Source organism: Mytilus edulis, chromosome 6, assembly GCF_963676685.1.
Source record: "Mytilus edulis chromosome 6, xbMytEdul2.2, whole genome shotgun sequence".
NCBI lineage: Eukaryota > Metazoa > Mollusca > Bivalvia > Mytilida > Mytilidae > Mytilus > Mytilus edulis.
In genome coordinates, this window is record NC_092349.1 from 69,858,344 (window position 1) to 69,879,877 (window position 21,534).

The window sequence follows — 21,534 nt, forward strand, 5'->3', positions numbered from 1 at the left end:
CGACCGCGCGAATATTGTAAATTTTTGTTTTTTAAATTTTTAAATAAAATTTCGATATTTTCTGTTAATTGTTCAAATAACTATCATTTGGTGTCATTTTAAATATTCTTACAATTTCTGTTGCAAAAATATATAGGATTAATCATTAAGATACAGCCATCAGTCAGGTCATTATATAAGTAGTAACGACTCTTTATCAAGCCCACTGAACTTTAGAATTAGCCGACGTATACACCACACTTGTTACATAACAGGAGGAGAGGCATATACACATTTGAAACGTAAGTTATCTTTGAAAGGCAATACATATATGCCATTTCTAAGTTAAAAACGATACTCGAAGGCTCTGAAGGAAACCATTTATGTTTTTTAAAAACTTTATAATAAAAGCACTCTACATATATTATTGTTTCTGTCAATATGATAGTTAATTTCTAGGTCAGGGATTTTTTGAAAATGTTATTCTATAAATATTATACAGTGATTGTATTTATAAATATTTTCAATTATGACAGAAGGTCTAACTAGAGGCTCTAAAGAGCCTGTGTCGCTCACCTTGGTCTTTGTGAATATTAAACAATGGACACAGATGGATTCATGACAAAATTGTGTTTTGTTGATGGTGATGTGTTTGTAGATCTTACTTTACTAAACATTCTTGCTGCTTACAATTATCTCTTTCTATAACAGTACTTTCTGTGGAAAATGTTATTGAAAATCTTCAAATTTTAAGAAAATTGTTGAAAATTTACTATGAAGGGCAATAACTCCTAAGGGGGTCAATCGACTATTTTGGTCATAGTGACTTATTTTTAGTTCTTACTTTGCTGTTCATTATTGTTGTTTACAGTTTATCTCTATCTATAATAATATTCAAGATAACAAAAAAAAACAGCAAAATTTCCTCAAAATTACCAATTCAGGGGCAGCAACCTAACAACCGATTATCCGATTCATCTGAAAATTTCAGGGCAGATAGATCGTGACCTGATCAACAATTTTACTTCCTGTCAGATTTGCTCTTAATGCTTTGGTTTTTGAGTTATAAGCCAAAAACTGCATTTTACCCCCATGTTCTATTTTTAGCCATGGCCACCATCTTGGTTTGTTGGCCGAGTTACCTGACACATTTTTTTAACTAGATACCCCAATGATGATTATGGCTAAGTGTGGTTAAATTTGGCCCAGTAGTTTCAGAGGAGAAGATTTTTCTAAAAGATTACTAAGATTTACGAAAAATGGTTAAAAATTGACTATAAAGGACAATAACTCCTAAAGTGGTCAACTGACCATTTTGGTCATGTTCACTTATTTGTAGATCTTACTTTGCTGAACATTATTGCTGTTTACAGTTTATCTCTATCTATAATAATATTCAAGATAATAACCAAAAACAGCAAAATTTCCTTAAAATTATCAATTCAGGGGCAGCAACCCAACAACGGGTTGTTCGATTCATCTGAAAATTTTAGGGCAGATAGATCTTGACCTGATAAACAATTTTACCATGTCAGATTTGCTCTAAATGCTTTGGTTTATGAGTTATTAGCCAAAAACTGCAATTTACCCCCTATGTTCTATTTTTAGCCATGGCGGCCATCTTGGTTGGTTGGCCGGGTCACGCCACACATTTTTTAAACTAGATACCCCAATGATGATTGTGGCCAAGTTTGGTTTAATTTGGCCCAGTAGTTTCAGAGGAGAAGATTTTTGTAAAAGTTAACGACGACGGACGACGACGACGGACGACGGACGACGGACGACGGACGCAAAGTGATGGGAAAAGCTCACTTGGCCCTGCGGGCCAGGTGAGCTAATAAAAAGAAGACTAAATTATGCTTAATAGCTAGTAGATACATTTGTCATTTAAAATACAATTGTCATATATGGATCGTAATGATGCTATGTGGAAAATTTGTATATCAAATTCCCCTCGGTATCTAACCTAAAAGATTTTTTTTGAAATTTCATTTAATTTTAAAGGGTTTACATAACAATGAGTGTGTCAGACCCTGACGTTGGTTTCACAGACTATTCAGATCTTGGAAAGGGACACAGAGGATATGCCCATCAACTAACATCATTATTTAACCAATGTGACTTTGGTACAGTGGAAACCCATCGTCATACTATTAGCTTCAAAGAAGCATCAAAAAGGCTAAGGAAGCAAATGACGGAATCTTTTGAATATATAGAAATTCAAACAGGTAGGATGGTAAAAGAATTTAATATTGGAAAAACACATGTTTACTCGCAGTATGCAATTGATTTCAATCCAACGCAGCCGTCCACTTGGGCTACCTATGGAGGATTACCTATAAGTTGGGAAAATTATAAAAAGAAAGGATTTGACGGAATGATTGCGTTGGGGTGTGTTGTAAAGGATATTATTCCCCAAGTTATTCGTGAAACCAATAAAGCCTTAAAAATGAATTCTCATAGTTATGCAGCTGGATTAGCACAGTCCTTGGTACAGTATTACCTTCTACAAAATCCTGATGATAGGTTACGCAGTGTAACTGTTGAGGATCTGGGAAACAAGAGTGGGAAAGACGAACTTGGTTCCCCAGCTAGTGTAATATATGTAGCATATAAACTAGAACCTAAGACCACCAATGCGGTAAGTCAGAATTTGACATTTAAGCTTTATAATAAAAAAGAAATGAAATAAAAGGAACAGAGTTTTTATTGCTGTTCCTCAACTCAAAGACACAGTGAGGCCTTCAACACAAATCAAAGAACCCATCACACACCAGTGACCTTATGCCTTTTTTAAGTTGGCATTTAGTGTCTATGGTGGTAAGCTTTTCTGCCAAAGGAGAAGAGATTATGCTTGTTTAGAACTGAAGTTTTAGTTGAATATCATTAAACAATGCATTATTTCCCAAATATTCCAATAATCAACTTCATGCATTCCTGCCATATTCAAAATGATATTAGTGAACATTCTTTTTCTAAAATAGAAATTCACATTTATTACTCAATAATAAATTCACCAAATTGCGATTTTATACAATCACAAAAAAATACAGGTTTGCATTTTGCTAAAGTCATCCAGAGTTATATAGTCCTTAATAGAACGATACCTTATTCTCTAAAAACCAATACAAGTAAAGTACAGAGAATGCTATGCAAAAATATATATACAAATAATACATAGAATGTGGTAGAGATGATTTAACATTGATGTTGTATGAGATATACAATATAATAAGATATTTATTGGTTTAAGGTAGTAAGTAACACTACAGGGAGATAACTCTGTAAAAATCAGTTAACGTTTTAATTATGTTGTATTGTTAAGGAAATATTAAGCTTCTCAATGATCAAAATTAGTCTTTTTCAAACTGCTATATTATCAATGAAATTTTTCCAATAAAGTGGTAGGTTCAAATGTTTGAAATTTTTATAATTTGTTTTAAAGGGTCAAAGTAAACATTTTGTCAAAATTTTATGAAAATTAAACGAGCCAAATTAATATAAGTCAAGGTGTTGACTACCACCTTAAAATCCAAAATTGTAGGTTTGATACCAAATTTTACAATAAACATTGGCTATATAAGATTCTACCACTATATCGAGTGTGATACGATATTTTCCCACTCGAAACAGTTAAATTTTCAAATTTTAAACGAGAATGGATAAATATCTTATCGCACAAGATTTGGTAGTGAAATCTGTTCCTCTAATGATTTTTAAACGATATAAAGACGAATTCAATTCTTGATTTCGAATGATCTGCAAGAAGTGAATCTGAGACACTATTTCAGGTAACAAACAGGATATTCCGACATGAAATATAATATCAGAATAAAGAATAGTGGTTATTGCAAATAAATGTTTTAATTATATAGCCTTAAAATTATCAGCTAAAACAAATCTTTTCTTTAAAAAAATGTTTATTTATGGTTGCTATGGTAACAGGAAAATCAAAGAGTTCAAGTTTATAAATTTTACACAAAAATAAGCAAGTTTTGGGTCAAAATTATAAAAAATCCAGATGTATATAATATAAAATATGGTACTGACAAAAATAAATGACTATCATATAATTAAAAAAAAATGGGTAAACTATTGAATTTTTATTGGTGGCAGCTACCCAACATTATGCTGTTTCGGAAGCAATTTTTTACAAAAACTACAAATTTTGTCACCTAATAAGGGTCACTATCATAAAAAAAGTGCACATATGATTTAAATTGTACTGACAAAATAAGTGTCACATAAAAGTGTATTCAATTGAGTAGAAAAATATGCATAAATCTCCATGGCAACCATCTTTTTTGCATAGCAACCTACTGAGGCTGAGAATATTTAATGATCATTTTTAACAAAAATGTAAAAAGTAAGTCACTTGAAGCCTGCTGGTGATAAAATAAAACAGAATAGCAGTCAAATTGTGCGTTAAGAGATGCGAAACTGTCCTTAGCAACACTCATTCATGACATAAATGCCTAGTAACAAACTGATACTTGAAAATACCCACGCTCAATTCATGGATAACAAGCACAATTTAAAAGTATAAATACCCGATAAAAACTAAACTAACATAAAAAGATCAATTATGCATAATGTGCATAATTATCTTTTATTTAAAAATAGTTTATGGAACACTACTTATTGCATAGCAACCAGCATATGTGATGTAAAAAAGGGACGAAAGATACCAGAGGGACAGTCAGGAGTTTCCACCCGTCCTCCGGTTGAAGAGAAAATAAATACGTGTTAACCATATTTCATGAATGAACATTTTTCGGCACTATTTTTACTACGATTTACAAATATTTAGTGTAAAGACGTAAAACCAAGAGTGTATCGAAAGTCTCCTGGTATCTCACCTCGGTCCATAACAGACCCGGACTTTAACTAACTCGGCCTATTACATAATCGGCCTCACTAAATCGGATTATAACAAACTTGGCATATACTATTTTTTTTATTAAGTCTTCCAAACAAAGTTTGGACACTTATTGTTTTAGCTCACTACTTATCTTTTTTCTTATTGTGGTCTATTTAGGGGTATTTTGAGGGGCATACAGAAGGGATGCATTTTATGTGTTTCTTTGTCTAATACGTTTTCCTATTTATTTGTATTGTAGTCCTGTAATATTATGTTGTCATTTCTATGTTATATTTAACATTGCCATTAAAGTGCGAGGTTTGGCATGCCACAAAACCAGGTTCAACCCACCATTTTTTCCTTTAAAAATGTCCTGTACCAAGTCAGGAATATGGCCATTTTAATATTATAGTTCGTGTCTGTGTGTGTTACAATTTAACGTTGCGTAGTTTGTTTTCTCTTATTTTTGAGTGTAAATTGACATTGCGATAGACGTGTCACGGTACTTGTCTATCCCAAATTCATGTATTTGGTTTTGATGTTATATTTGTTATTCTCGTGGGATTTTGTCTGATGCTTGGTCCGTTTCTGTGTATGTTAGTTACATTGTAGTGTTGTGTCGTTGTTCTCCTCTTATATTTATGCGTTTCCGTCAGTTTTAGTTTGTTACCCCGATTTTGTTTTTTTGTCCATGGATTTATGAGTTTGAACAACGGTATACTACTGTTGCCTTTATTTACTATAGAACCCTTAGTATGGGATTTTATTTAAAAAAAAATTCAAATGACTATAACTTGAAAACAGTAAATGATAGACACAAGCGGGCTTCAGTAATGACCACAGGACAATAAAATAAATCAAATAACTTATAGGTTGAGTCCCTTGGGTCACCACCCACTTCAATTTTAGAATATCTTGTTAATGGTAAAACCATATATATATTCGTGTATGGGACAATAAAACAAATCTAATTAAATTTTTGGGGAGTCCCAGGGGTTACCCTATCCCTTTCTGTTTGAGAACCTGAAAACGTTCGAGATCAATAAAACAAACTTAATGAAATATAGCGAGAGTCCCTCTTGATCACCCCCACCCCTCTTGTTTGAGAACTTTTAAACAGTTGAGATCCCTACCTCGAAACCAAATATATTCTTGTATGGGACAATAAAACAAACAAAAAGAAATATAGGGTGAGTCACTGGGGGTCAACCCACCCCCTTCTGTGTGAAAACTTGTAAACGGTTGAGATCCCCACTCCTTAACCATATATATTCTTGTATTGGACAATAAAACAAATGAATTAAATAAAGAGGAGTCACCTCAACCCCATTCTGTTTGAGAACTTGTAAACGGTCGAGATCCCCACCCCTAAACCATACATATTCTTGTATGGGATTATTAAACATATCAAAAGAAATATAGAGGAAATTCACAGGGGTCACACTCCTAACCCCTTTTGTTTGAGAACTTGTAAACGGTCGAGATCCCCACCACAAAACCATATATATTCTTGTATGGGACAATAAAACAAATCAAAAGAAATAAAGGGGGAGTCTCAAAACCCCATTCTGTTTGAGAACTTGTAAATGGTCGAGATCCCCACCCCTAAACCAAACATATTCTGGTATGGGATAATAAAACAAATCGAATAAAATATAGTAGAAGTCCACGGGGTCAGCCCCAACCCCTTCTTTTTGAAAACTTGTAAATGGTCAAGATCCCCAACCCAATATATATATATTCTTGTAAAGGACAATAAAACAAATCTAAAGAAATAAAAAAGTCCCCTAGGAATCACCCTAACCCCTTTTCTTAGAAATTATAAACGGTCGAGATCCCTACCCCTAAACCGTATTTATTCCTGTTCATCATTTCAAAAAGATTTGTATGAAATATACATGGTTTAACCATTAGCATCACTTATGCATATCACTTTATTAGATAAAAAAAAAACAAATCTGAAAAATCGTTAACCACACAATCTTCCAAATGTAGTCCGAGTTTGTTGAATATATAGCAACTTAAGCAAGAAAATTAACTGCTTAAATAGTAATTATACAATTTACTAAAAACAAATATGAAGAACTTAAATTAATAAAAAAAATGCCACCGGCCCTTTTCATGGGATGGGCACAGAAATATTTTTAACAGCGCTTTCTGTATACTTGATTATTTTAGTTCAACAGTTCAAAGTTGCAATAGACATGATATAAATTATCAAAATTTTACATGACAGACATGATTTTTGATAATTGCTGACGAGAATGGTTTAGGTAAAAACACCAAAGCTGTGAATGAATACATATTTGAAATAATACACATCTACAACCTATTTGAAATATTACACATCTACATCCTATTTGAAATACTACACATCTACAACCTATTTGAAGTAATACACATCTAAATATAAAAGAAAAATGTGGTGTGATTTCAAGCCTATTTGAAATAATACACATTTAATGTTGCAAACTTTCCACAGGTGCTATCCAGCACTTTGATAATGAAAGAAGTGCTGTATAGCACCTGTGGAAAGTTTGCATCGTTAGATGTGTATTATTTCAAATAGACTTTAAATCAAAGTTTGATTGAATACCGTATGATAACCTCGAGGTTTCAATCTTATACCTCCACAATCTCTTCTTTTCAAACAAATAAACAAATAAACATCTCAAGGATGTAACAAGTGAAGAACATATATCTGTCAATCCTTTTTATTACTCTGATACTTTTTTGTGATTACTTACATAAAATAGCAATTGTACTTATAAAAAAAATAATATAATATATTTATGCATACATTGTATATTTAGTTTCAGGAGTTTGAAATAAAAGTTGAACCGGATGGTGAGGTTTAAATTTACTAGTTGTCGATATATATATATATATAAAACGTCTGAATAATAGTCAACGATTTTCCCAACTAGGGCGCTGTCCAGATCGTAACGATACATGTACACAATAAAGAAATTATATAAACGCATAAAAAAGGTACACAACGACACCAATAACAAAAAAAAAAGGAAACTATAAATGTAATTATTTATAAATAGTTCTGATAACAGATATCCTTTATCAGTATGATTGTGATGTTAAATGAATCATATATCAGTCTACTTAGATTAAACTATAACAATCTGGAAATTTATACAATAAGAATGTCAAACCGAACATTAGTTAAGACGCTTGCACCATTCTAAAAATGTGTTAAACATGACATAGGTTATATGGTTTATTACAACAGAGAGTTCAAATATATGCTTTAGATAAAACTTATAATGTGCGATATGAAATAATACAATTCTAAAACTTTAACGGTGACGACAGGTATGATGTTACAAGAACGATTGCGTCAATAAAAATTCCAAATAAACAACACTGAACGATCTAAATTTGTAAATATTTCAAATTTGACAACGGTAGAGTAGTTACAACAGAGTCTGCGTATCGCAATAAAACGGCCGTTAAAATATAATAATAAATTATGATTAAGGTTAACTAGTTGAACTTTTACATCCCTCAAAAAATTAAGAAATTTAAATTGGTATATTCAACAAATTTATTTCAGAGATGAGTTAGGTAAAGAAATAGAGACTGTAATAATAAGTAATATAACCCAAATATGAAGCACTACCCGAAGTCGAACTACATCTTTTCATTTATCCCATTTGGTGCCAAAGTTGTTAATTTTCTTATCCAAAATCTTTCCCTAGTGAGTCTGTCCTCCCTAAACCAAGCAGAGTGATGGTCAATAATTGTAATGGTCAGTCGATTGAGATCTGCCTAAGTGTGGGCAGGGGATCTCAAATGTCGACTGAGAGGAAGGTCTGGCTTGCATTGGTAGTCGCTACGATGACCGTTCATTCTTTTGTGACACGGCTGTTCTGACTCGCCAACATACTGTTTACCACATTTACACTGTAGGAGATACACAGCATTTGTAGTCTTGCAATTAACATTGCAAAATATTGTGTATTCGGTACCAATGGAGTGACTGTTAAAAGTTTGGGTATCCAGTATTTGTTTGCAGGTCAGACATCGTTTGTTTCCTCAACGCTTGCAAGAGCCCACAGACGATGAGCCTGCTTGAGAGGATACATCCTGCAAAATGTTGATTTTGCGCATGTTTTGGACCTTTTTCAGTTCAGTTTTCAGTACATTAGAATCTATTAAGTTTGCAGTGACAACATTAAATAAACAAAATTAATTCAGTTGCAACAATCAAAATTTCGAAAAATATGAAATAAAAATGAAATTTAATTCAATCGGTTATATTAATGTACATTTGCTGATTATTTTTATCTCATGAAGTTTAAAGCAAATACATAATTCATTTTTGTCGAGCCTGCAAAATTTATGTTGCAAAGGCGAGACGCAGCGATCCTAGATTATGTTGTCGGTGGCAACATTTAGATTTAGTCTGTGGTTAAAGTTCTCAGTCATCAATAACTTTGTAAAACCGTCATGCAATTTAAACGGTCTCAACGCAGTTGCTTTTAACCAATCATATTCCTAGAAATGTATAGGTGGCAAAATAAAAAAAAACAATGACTGACAGGAAATATGAGCCTTTATCCCCTGTTGGAATCCCGATAAACACATTAACCGAAATAATCTGCTGGCAATATTGAACTAATAAACAAGTAAAATATGATGCAGCTTGTTAAATTCTAAGGTGTTGTAATTCATTCTTGAGATGTTTCTGCTATCAGTAAGGACCTCAAGTTTACATATAGCTTGGAATTGGAAATCCTCTTTAAGTTATGTACATTCTGGCTATATAACTTTAAATTAATCTCAATTTTAAAGTTTCTTGCTGCAAAATCATTGAGCGACCTATTACAAAATGTACTTCTGCTTTAATTTGAAGAGTCTATAGTTAATCAGTCAGCCATACATCTATTAGAAGCGAAACTGTCAGGTGAAGGTTTATACTTCCGTGGTGAGATATCAAATGATGATAACTCGTTTTTCCGATCATGCAGTGACCAACTTGAAAGATTAGAAATGCCGTCCATGGACCATGCTGAATTAAGACAAAAGATTGCTCAACAGTTGAGAGGGATGCCCACAGTAAGTTGTGTTACATGATACTGATATGCTGCAATATGTTGTTGAATTCATTAGCTTTATTTATACCTTAAAGTAATAACGAACTTTTAAAAAAGGAGCAAATCGCTATTAAAGTATCAAAAGCATTCTCATGTTTAACCCCGCCACTTTCTAAATGTGCTTGTCAAGTCAGGAGTCTGTAATGGTACGAGTCTTATGAATACCAAACTTGTCGCATAATAGTTGAAAAAGCCTTGCTTCAAAACAAGGTCCTTGATCACTCAGAAAAATTCTGGGCACTCCTAAGCGGGAAATAAATTCTTTACAAAAATATCGAGCAACTGTACATCTACCTATATCTGGATAAGCTTCGACCCACTTCGTGAAATAGTCAATGAGTACCAACACATACCTATTTTAAAAGTTGGTAATGGGAAAAGGACCAGTAATAGCTATACCTACTCTTTCCAAAAGAGGTACGAAAGATACCAGAGGGACAGTCCAAAATGGTTGAGTAAGGATAAATCTGGGCACCAACATCGAACCTAACACGTTTTGTTTAGTTTCTTCTTTCGACGCACTCGATCCACTATGTAAGATATTGAAGTAAGAAACAAAGGACAACAGTTATCTTTAGTTCCACTTTGTAAGGATAATGACAAATTATTTTCTGATCATAAAAATCAAATACTAGTAACCCTATTTAATCGTTGACGTACTTTCTGGACAGTTTTTGTTATACCCAAGTGACCACCTGAAACGTCATCATGCGCTAGAGTCAGAATTTTCTGTCTCAATTCATTAGGAGCAACAACTAGACAAGACATTTCATCCGTCTCTTATCTGAACCACTTTCTATAGAGAATATCATCAACTAATTCAAGCTGCTCCCACATATTCTAGTAGGTTTTAAGAACACTACTTTGTCCCTAGACATGAGAAAAGGGGGATTTCTCCACATGACACTTAAGCATATCTATCACGAATACCAAATCAGAATCTGCACTTTGGGCCTTAAGGACGTCCTGTGTAGTGAATCCTTGTATTTGAATACTAGAAACAGCATTATGATGGTGGACCCAAGGTCTGTATTCAAACTGAATTTCACAGCTTGCTAAAAATTCTATCCACCTAGCTACCTGACCATGAGGTTCTTTAAAGTTTCGCAACCAGGTAAGAGATCCATGGTCAGTTCTAACGATAAAATTTTGACCAAAAAGATAATGCTTGAAAGAATTGATCACCGCAAGTAGTTCCGTTCGAGTTGTACTATAATTAATCTCTTAGGGAGAATGAGTTATGCTATAAAATGCAACCACTCGCGTCCAACCCATCCTAAAAAAACTGAGATAAAACTGCCCCAACCGCAGTGCCACTAGCATCAGTGTCTAAAATAAAGGCTTTAGAAAAATCTGGGTAGTTCAACACAGCTGTCAAACAATGCTTTAACTGATCAAAAGCAATCTGACATGTTTCATCCCAAAGAAATCTGCCATTCTTTTTCGTCAAATTAAAAAAAGGAGCAACAATTTGAAAAATCATTAATAAACCTCCTGTAATATGATGCCAACCCCAAAAATGACCTGACCTCCCTCAACCTCTTTGGAACAGTATGTCCCAAATATTTTACCTCGGACTGAAACAGGTGACACTTACAGGTTTTTACATGTTCATTTCAGACCAGCCTTTTGAAATTTATCAAATACACTATCTAAATCCTGAACATTCTTGTCAAATGATTTTGAAAAAAATATGACATCGTCCAAATAGACTAGGCAAATGTCCCAATGTAAGCCCGCTAGGATCTTTTCCATAAGGCGCTGAAAGAAGCTAGGAACATCTTTCAGCCCAAAATGGTAAAGTATTAAATTCGTACAGACCTTTGCCCGAACTAAAAGCAGTTTTCTTTCTACTATCTGGGTGTACCTCGGCTTGCCAGTAACCGCTAGCCATATCAATGGTGCTCATATACACGGAGCCAGACAAGGCATCTATACTATTATCTTTTCGAGCAATCGGGTAGCAGTCGCCTTTTGTCACAGCGTATAATTGACGGTAATCAATAACGAAGCGATAGGAATTATATGACTTCATGGTAAGTAGTATGGGAAAGCTGTAGGGGCTGTTAGAAGAACTGATTACCTTTGTTTCAGCATATGTTGGACTTGTCTATTAACTTTGTCCCTTTTCTGAATGGTCTCATCGTAATAGGGGGAGTCTCCAGTATCAATTACATGTTGTAATATATCAGTGCGGCCTAATTTGCCATCCTCATCAAAAACACAATATCAGAATGCTTATCCAACAAATTCTCCAGTCTTATTTTGTTTATCATCTAGATCGACACATGCTAGGCCTCCTCCAATAGAGACTGTAATATAGGATCACGAGATGTATCAGATGACCTATTTAACTGTTGACAGATTTGTATGTACCAGTCCTACTCTACTCCCATACCCATAGGAATAGCACAAGGTTCATCTGAAATATTCATTAGTCTTATTGGAACACGATTCCCAACAGTATTGACCAATGTGCGAGCCATAAGAACAGAATAATTCTGTCGTAGCAAAGAGCTAAGTGGCTCTATCTGATCTTCAGGAAACCAGTCACCTCTGAACCTTATTTTACCAGTCGTGATCATCTCTGAATTGGGTGGTATAGTATATAAGTGTCGTTAAATAATGACACTTTACAACAAAGTTTCCTTGTATCTGAAGAAAGGAGGAAGGCATTGCCATCAATTTGTATAATTTTCTACTTAAAATCCATCTGAGCACCAAATTTATCTAGGAATTCAACCCCACATATCCCTTACTGTGGAATATCAGCGACATGTATACCGACTTTAATATCAACAGTAGTGGTACCAAGTGAAGTGATTACTTCTCCACTTACAGTTTCAAACTGCAAATTATTTTTAGACAAAGGATATAAACTAGGATTTCCTTCTGTAATGCTACTATTTCCAATAAAAGGATAGTAGAACAAGTATCAACCAAAATTCTGACATTGTCTTTCTCTATCATGGTTTTCAAATATAAAGCAGCAAGCTTACAATATTAATGGCCAGGGTGTGTTCATCAGGCAGACGGGTGGCCCCACCATCTACCTATAACCGTTTAAAGACCTATACGGGCAATCTCTCTTAAAATGGTTTAAGTCCCCACAATTCCAACACCCTCTCTGAGAAAAATCATCTCTACTTCCATATAAGGTTGGTGAATTACCTTGGGACTGACCTGTAAATCCAGTATTCTGGTCAGGATAATGAAAATACCCTCCATTTTGGTTTTGACTATTGAATTGGCCAAGAGAATTATATCCCCCCTCTAGGCAACTCTGCCATAATTTGCACTCCCTCTTCCTCTATACCCGTTACCAAATCCACCCCTATTACCAAAGTTAGGTGTATTAACTAGCAGGCATCTGAATATCTCTCTAGTCTCTATAATGGTTTCTCAGACCAAGAAATAAATTTGTTTTAGTATCTGTAATTTCTCTAACGACTCACTCCTCCGTTTTGCTCAGGGCTTGCATTTATAATTCGCTTGTTAACGTTTCAGTACTTAAATTTAAGTTCAAGTCATAGATTTGAGACACGTACGTGAATGTCAACAAATAACGACCCCGAACGTTTACTCTCTTTAACAAGCAAGTTATAAATAACGTTAACCTGAAAAACTGACAAGCTGAACAGTTAATCGAATCTCGTTATTTGCAAACTGACAACTTTTATTCAGTTTAAAGAAGTTTTCAAAAACTCAACTCATAATTTAACTTATTTAACCAGCGAACCGCTTTCTAAATAATTTACGCCTCAACACGCAAATATTCTAAGTTTCCGCTAAATCTCCAATGCAAACCCTATTCGAAAACAAGCCAGATTTAGTCAAACAAAATATATACATAAATAGGAGGGGGCCTCTAACCTAAAAAATTACAGTAATACACATTTTCTTCAATACACTTGTTATAGCATATAAAATATGGCGAGATTCCTTACCTAGACCACTTCCAAAAAATTTTCCGAAGACAATCACTGCACGAGCTAATTTTCCCGGGGAACACAATCGAACACTCTCTGATTGGTTAAGAAAGAAAAAATATTTTGAATGCTAATGCGAGACCCGTTACGTCACTAAAATTTAATGAATGAAAAAAAAAAAATCAGAAAGTAATAAAATAAGTAATAATCAATCTTTCTGGGAAAACATTTGAAAATACTAATAATGATATAAATAAATTAACCAAATATAGTGACCCACAAACGTTACAGTATGAATCATGCAACACACAAATATAGCTCACCGAGTGATATTCAACGACGTTCTTACCATGCACTACTGTGATGTATATTCTGATTGTCAATTTAGTATGGAAAGTGTTGTATATTTATGATTTGATTTTAAATTTTTGGTGTTTTGACGCCACTTTTAAGCATCACATTTAAGCTATTTCGTGGCGGCCAGTTTTTTTTTGGTGGAGGAAGCCGGAATTCCCGGAGAAAACCACCGACCTTCGATAGGAAAACTGACAATCCTAGTCAATTAAGATTGGAATCAAGTGCAGCGAGCGGGGTTCGAACTCACAACCTCAGTGTTGCCTGGCTTGTAATTACAGTAGTACCTATTTAGACCACTCGGCCATCGAGGTCCTTTGTATACACTTAAAGTATATGTGATGAAATATTATCTTTTTGTCAAATAACTCATATTTTGCTTTTGTATATCATTCCAGGAACAAATTTATGATGCACATTTCACAAATGAAGAATGGCACATATTTATTGAGAAGATTGCCGAAGATGGAGAACACATTGAAGATGTTGTTGTGGAAAAAATGGCAATGCTTTTAAAAAAGAAAATAGTCATATATTCACTTTCCTACGCCAATGAAATTAGTAAAAAGTCAATTAATGACGAGGCATCCGGGACTCCTTTATTACTTGGAAAGGAAAAGAGTTATTACATAAGTCTTGAAAGAGGTCAGGGTACTTCGCCTGTCAGTAAGGACAAACATAAAGCATGTCAAAGTAAGTTGAATGGTTATTATTGGTTAGATTTTGTCATTTCGATATATCTTGCTGGTTTTTATCTCACCTGGTCTGAAAGGTGAACTGAGTTTTTCTCATCACTTAACGTCCATCGTCGTCGTGGTCGTCGTCTGTTAACTTTAAAAAAATTCTCCTCTGAAACTAATGGACCAAATTTAACCAAACGTGGCCACAATCATCACTAGGATATCTTGTTTTAAAAATATGTCCAATGACCCCGCCTGCCGACCGACATTGCCGACAGGGCTAAAAATAGAACTTATGGGTGAATTGCAGTTTTTGGCTTATATCTATGAAACTAAAGCATTTAGAACAAATATGACATGGGATAAATGTTCATGAGGTTAAGATCTATCCGCCCTTAAATTTTCAGACGAACCCGACAGCCAGTTGCTGGGTTGGTGGCCCTGAATTGGTAATTTTAAGGAAATTTTGCAGTTTTTGGTTATTATCTTAAATATTATTATAGATAGTGATAAACTGTAAACAGCAATAAATAATGTTCAGCAAAGTAAGATCTATAAATAAGGAGTTATTGCCCTCTATAGTATTTTTTTTAATTGTTCGCATATTTTGTCACCAATTTACAAAAATCTTTTTCTTTGAAACTACAAAGAGAGAAATTTAACAAAACTTGGCCATAATCATCATCTACTTTAAGAAATGTGTCTTATTATCCTGCCTTCCAACCAACATGGCCGACATGGCTAAAATGGAAAATAGGGTTAAAATGTAGTTTTTGGTTTATATCTCTGAAACTAAAGCATTTAGATCTAATCTGACGGTTGGCATAAACGTTCATCAGTCTAAGATTTATCTGCCCTGATATTTTCAGACGAATCCGACAACCTGTTGTTGGGTTGCTGCCCCTAAGTTAGTAATTTTACGGAAATTTTGCAGTTTTTTGTTAATATCTTAGATATCATTATAGTATTTAATAATGTCTAATACTATTAATAATATTTAACCTTATTTTGCATGATTTCCAAAGCATCAGTAAATACAGGTGAGCGACAAAGCCTCTTAAGAGACTCTAGTTTGGTTAGCTCTTAACTGGTAAATAGAATACAATCTATTCTAAGAATCTATAACATACACTTTTGTGATAAAGCCTCCTTCATGAAGTCGCAGTTTAACAAAGCATTAACCTCCATTTAGGATATTTAGCATTAACAATATGATGAAATGATAAATTAGTTCCTTTATTTACATTGAATGTAATGAAGGCGTTGGGTGTTTCATTACAATAAAAAGCTTACAACCCCACAAAAAAAAAAAACAAAAAAAAAACCAACAACCACAAGAAAGAAACACAAACACATAAAACAGCAACGTTTTCAACCTGAAAAATTCCAAACTTTTACAATAGTATGCATGTTATTTCAGTTTTGTGCACAGATCTAAATATTTAAAGTTTGCATCGTGTTGAAACTAAACAAAAACATGCGATGAGTATACACATATGATAGGGTCTGAATGAAGGTTTACAAAATAGAGATATGCAGAATAGAAAAAATGGCCTAGCATAGTAATAAAGAATAAGGGGGTCCTAAAATATAAAAAAAAAGAAGAGAATAATGGGCTTATAATATAAAGAATAGAGAAAACTGGTTTAAAAAATCTAAATATACAGAAGTGGAGGATCCCATCCAATCCCTAATATGAGGTTCAATTTGTACTTTTTAATTTTTTATGAATTTGGATTCGAAGATGCATTTGTAAATAAAGAAGTCTTGATGTGCAGTGTATTTTAAATAAAAATAGTAATAAATTGTTAGAATTATATGCATTATTTGTGACATAGTATGTTAGTGACCTAATACGATATATTACGGCTTACAAATGTGTCGAGTTTTTGATTGGATAACAACACAGAGATGTCAGTATATATTCAGGAAACTACCGGGGTATATACGACGTTTTTACCCCGAATTGGAACCTCAAAAATGTCACAATAACACCTGTTACTATGTGACGTAGTAAAAAGCTAAACAGAACACTAAGGAATGTCAGAGGCTAACAGAGGGGAAATAATGACGTATATCCGTCAGTAATACATTTTTAATATAAAATCATGCAATTTACACTTCAAATACTTAAATTTGATGTTTTAAAGTGTTATTATAAATTATTACATACTCGATAACAAAAATTCGCAGCAAATTACAAAATCATTCACGTATGCGGAACATATCAGGTTGGGTTTGTGTTGTAAAAAAAAAGCCACACACACATACAAACACAAAACATGCACTCTAAAAACTTTATGGAAAACATTTTCGTAACGGAAAAAAATTGTCAAGATAAAAAAAGGTGCATTTAAATGGATTACTCAAAATAGTAAGAAACAATAAACATGTAATGAATAAACACGCTGCATTGTGAATGTTTAACAAAATATACCTGCACTGGAAAAAACATTAAGTCAGGGGTAATCGCTAACATATCTGTAATTCAGGTCTTAGACAGGGTACATACTGTGACATTCCCGGCTTATGGCTTATATCCCCTTCAACTCAGGAAATATAAACTCTAAGCCGGGAATGTCACAGTATATACCCTGTATGAGACCTAAATAACATAATATACGGGTCAGTAAATTCCATATTGGGTGAGCGCGAACCCCATATGGAATTTACTGACCCCGTATATATCACATTAGGTCACTAGCACCTTATGTAACGAATTTATCTTACCAGCTATCTTAATTTGATGAATTTACCTTAGAGTTGTCTCATTTGCAATCATTGCACATCTTCTTATTTTCATATTAAAGTGTTCAAGTTTTCAATTTTAGGAACCTACTTCCATAGTCTGCACAAAGAAAATAATGTAAACAATAATAATAACTTTCAATATATTTGAATAATCAAATTGTGCCAAAGTCGTAACTCCACCATTCACCGTGTATTGAAATAAGCCCCGCCTCACTACTAACCTAATATGGAATATACACGGTCCCCACGCAGACGTTTTTAACCAATCATATTCCTAGAAAAGTATAGGAGGTAATATTATTAAATATACACCTTTTGTTCTTGTATTAACCAGAGAGACCAGGGAAGAATGTTAATTTTACCGGCAATTCACCACCTGAAAAACAACTAAAACAAGAAAAGGAAGTAGACAGGTATATAATATTTTCACAGAGTCAAAAATTAATGAAAGTTTACTTGGACTTAAAAATAAATTTATGTGTACCCAACATATCCTTGATATTTATTTTTCTCTGTTTACAGTATATCAGTTTCTCTGCACAATCATACATCTCACTTGTTTTTATTTGACTGACATTTTAGTGTACATGTTAATGAACATAGGGTTAATCGTCCAACCATAGCCAGAATTTAAATGTCAGAAAGGTTAAACATATTTATTATCATAGTTAGCTCTTCTTTCCTCACAAATTTCCCTTTTCAAAGTTATTGATTTGCTAGGAATAAAAAAGTAAAAAAATTACGGCACCCAAAGTATTCTTAATTTTGTAAAACAAAGTAATATTTATGTATTGTATGATTTCAAGCCTTGTGTACCAATAAATCATATCAGTAATGGATCGGATAGTAGACAAACAACAAATCATTCAACTATAGATTATTGATAGAGGTGGACAACAAAACCCACTGTTGACATTCAATGTACTGATAACTTTTGTAAAACAAAGTTATCTTTAGTTGCACTGTTATACCACTGTCCCAGTTTAGCGGGAGGGTGGGGATCCCGCTAACATGTTTAACCCCGCCACATTATTTATGTATGTGCCTGTCCCAAGTCAGCAGCTTGTAGTTCAGTGATTGTTGTTTGTTTATGTGTTACATATTTGTTTTTCGTTATTTTTTTTAACATAAATAAGGCCGTTAGTTTTCTCGTTTGAATTGTTTTACATTGTCTTATCGGGGCCTTTTATAGCTGACTATGCGGTATGGGCTTTGCTCATTGTTGAAGGCCTTACGGTGACCTATAGTTGTTAATGTCTGTGTCATTTTGGTCTCTTGTGGACAGCGGTCTCACTGGCAATCACACAACATTTTCCTTTTTATATTATCTTTAGATATTGTATGATTTCAAGCCTTTTGTACCAATAAATCATATCAATAATGGATCGACTAGTTTTGTTTTCACTAAACAATCAGCAAATCATAAAACCACAGATTATTGATAGAGGTGGACAAAAACGCTTTTGACAGTCAATTCAATGATAATTTTGTAAAACAAAAAAGTCATCCTCTAATATAGTATAAATTAAAGCCGTGTGTGCCAATAAATCATATGGATCGGAAAGTTTTCTTTTCAATAGAACAACCAACAAATTCTTCAATCACACATTGATAAAGGTGGACAAAAACCCCAGTGATAGTCAAATTATTCTTAAAATGTCCAAGGACAATAAATTTGTCAAGGTCCAACCTTGGTTGAAGGTTTTGATTTCTGCGTTTTCTTTTTCGTCAAATTTTACTTATACATGGCTATCAATTTTATTCATTCTGGATTTTTTAATCTTATTTGAAAAAGTAGCGACAATAAATTTACCGTAAAATTGTGGACCTTACAACTTGCAGTATTTGTTAATAGATTGGTTTTTTGTAATGAATCAGTTATGTGTCGGGGAAGTAAGAAAACAAATGACATGCTTCAATATGTTTTTGTTTTGTTTTAACCATCGTTGATTATGTAAAATTGTAAGTTATTGTCACACTTGATATCCACAGGAACCCAAATGTGTCGTTTGGTGGGAACTTAAAAACAGACAAGGACTGTAACAAACTTATTAAATCATCTACACCAGTGAAGATTCTGCAAGCGGGACCATCAACTGAAGGAACTCCAACTAAAACAAACACAAAACAAGTCAATAAACCAATGAAAAAAATAGCAAAAGATGAAAAGAGATTGATACTACGCTCTTACTATGAATTAAAGGCTAAAGGTGACTGGAATGCATTGGCTGAAAGGGTTTACAGTAACAGACAAGAAAACTTGTCACGTGAGATAGTTCATCATTATGAACAAAATTTAGATCTGAAGACATCGCTAAAGAACAGAATAAAAGATTACATATTGAGAGTGAAAAAAGACAAAGGAGAAAACGAGAAGGATCCTGAAGCAAAGGCTTTAATACAGTTGATTTTGATTGGTCAATCATGAATTTTCTACACATAAAATATTCATTATATATGCCATATATATGCATATGCACAAACAATCTTCCGAAACATTATATCCTGATGAATTTTCGGAACGATATTCAATTCACCAATGTGTTCAATTCATTGAGGTGTTTCATTTTTATAGAATCATGATTTCATCGCTTTAGTTAAGTTCAGTACATGTATTATTTGCATGGTTCAGCTGTAATGTTTGATTCATAGTTTCATTTAGTCATGTACGTTTAAATTGCTTACATTGTTTTATAATTCTTTATGATTCGTGTTTTTTCAATTCATCAATTTAGCTAGGTTCATTGTTACGTAATTTTCTAAAACTTTATATATTAGATAAATGTCATTTCAATTTAATTGATTAGTTCACTTTGCATATATTCATGTTTGTTATTTAGTTTATTCAGCTTATTTGTTTGCATCGCTTTATATGTTTATATAATTCATAATATATATGTAACACACCACATGTTTAATAAAAAAAGATGAGAGATATTGATAAAGTTTTGTAATACATATAAATTACAGGACACATTTGACGAACAACAACACAGTTTAACCACAATTAGAACATGCTTCTTATATAAATAATACACATATGATATTGATTAATTGATTGGTTGTTATATAACGCTACTCAATCGGAACTACTAGGCCTTTCTGGTTGCACGAAGAAATAGCGAGAATTGCCGAGTAGTTACGATTGTGATGCTACTTTGATGATTGAGTCCTATTGCACCGTGTAGAACGCCACATGCGGGGTGTCGGCTATGTTTGACATTGGGTGGCAATTTTGAAGCGACGAAAAAGTAACAAGGTAAGTTCAAGCATCAATAGTTCTTGTTTTTAGAACTCTCAGTACCATATAATGTATTGCACGGAAGGAACCGCAACATAATCTATTTCCTGAAAGCAGAAGCAGTCGTTTTCAGTGCTCAGTTTTCTCAAACACCTCGCCCTAGTTTTCCATGTTGCAGATTTTGAGGCTTTATATGCAAATTTCGGTATACAAAACTACTTTACACAGCTACCCTCCTTATAATTTATATAGAATTGTATTCCTCTCATTGACTTATACCAAATACCAGTTTCTTAGTTATAATTAATTGGTTTAAAAACTGTTATTCATCAAAATATAAAGTGTCGCTCGGGGTGTCAGATTTTGCGTTGCAAGGGGTAGAGGCTTGTCATAAAAAAATACATATTTGCATGCAAATTAGTCTTCATATGATACATTTTATTTCAAACACATCTACTTTACCATGACAAAACAAGGATTTTTCATTTTGCCTGTTTTTGGTCTTATAAAATATATTCTTTTGATTTCATTCACATCTACTTTACCATGACAAAATAAGGGTTTTTCATTTTGCCTGTTTTTTGTCTTATAAAACATGTGCTTTTGATTTCATTCATAGTAAAAAATG

The 21,534-nt window shown here is 33.4% G+C and overlaps 1 protein-coding gene across 1 annotated transcript; it reads left to right on the forward strand.

The window, feature by feature from the left end:
- Positions 1–212: 212 nt before the first annotated feature.
- Positions 213–20,442, forward strand: LOC139528270 (uncharacterized). Its single transcript, XM_071324171.1, has 7 exons — positions 213–281; positions 1,984–2,620; positions 7,654–7,687; positions 9,711–9,913; positions 14,633–14,927; positions 18,000–18,078; positions 19,658–20,442. The coding sequence occupies exons 2-7, from the start codon at positions 1,997–1,999 to the stop codon at positions 20,091–20,093; spliced, it is 1,671 nt and encodes a 556-aa protein (XP_071180272.1). The 5' UTR covers positions 213–281; positions 1,984–1,996; the 3' UTR covers positions 20,094–20,442.
- The last annotated feature ends 1,092 nt before the right edge of the window (positions 20,443–21,534 follow it).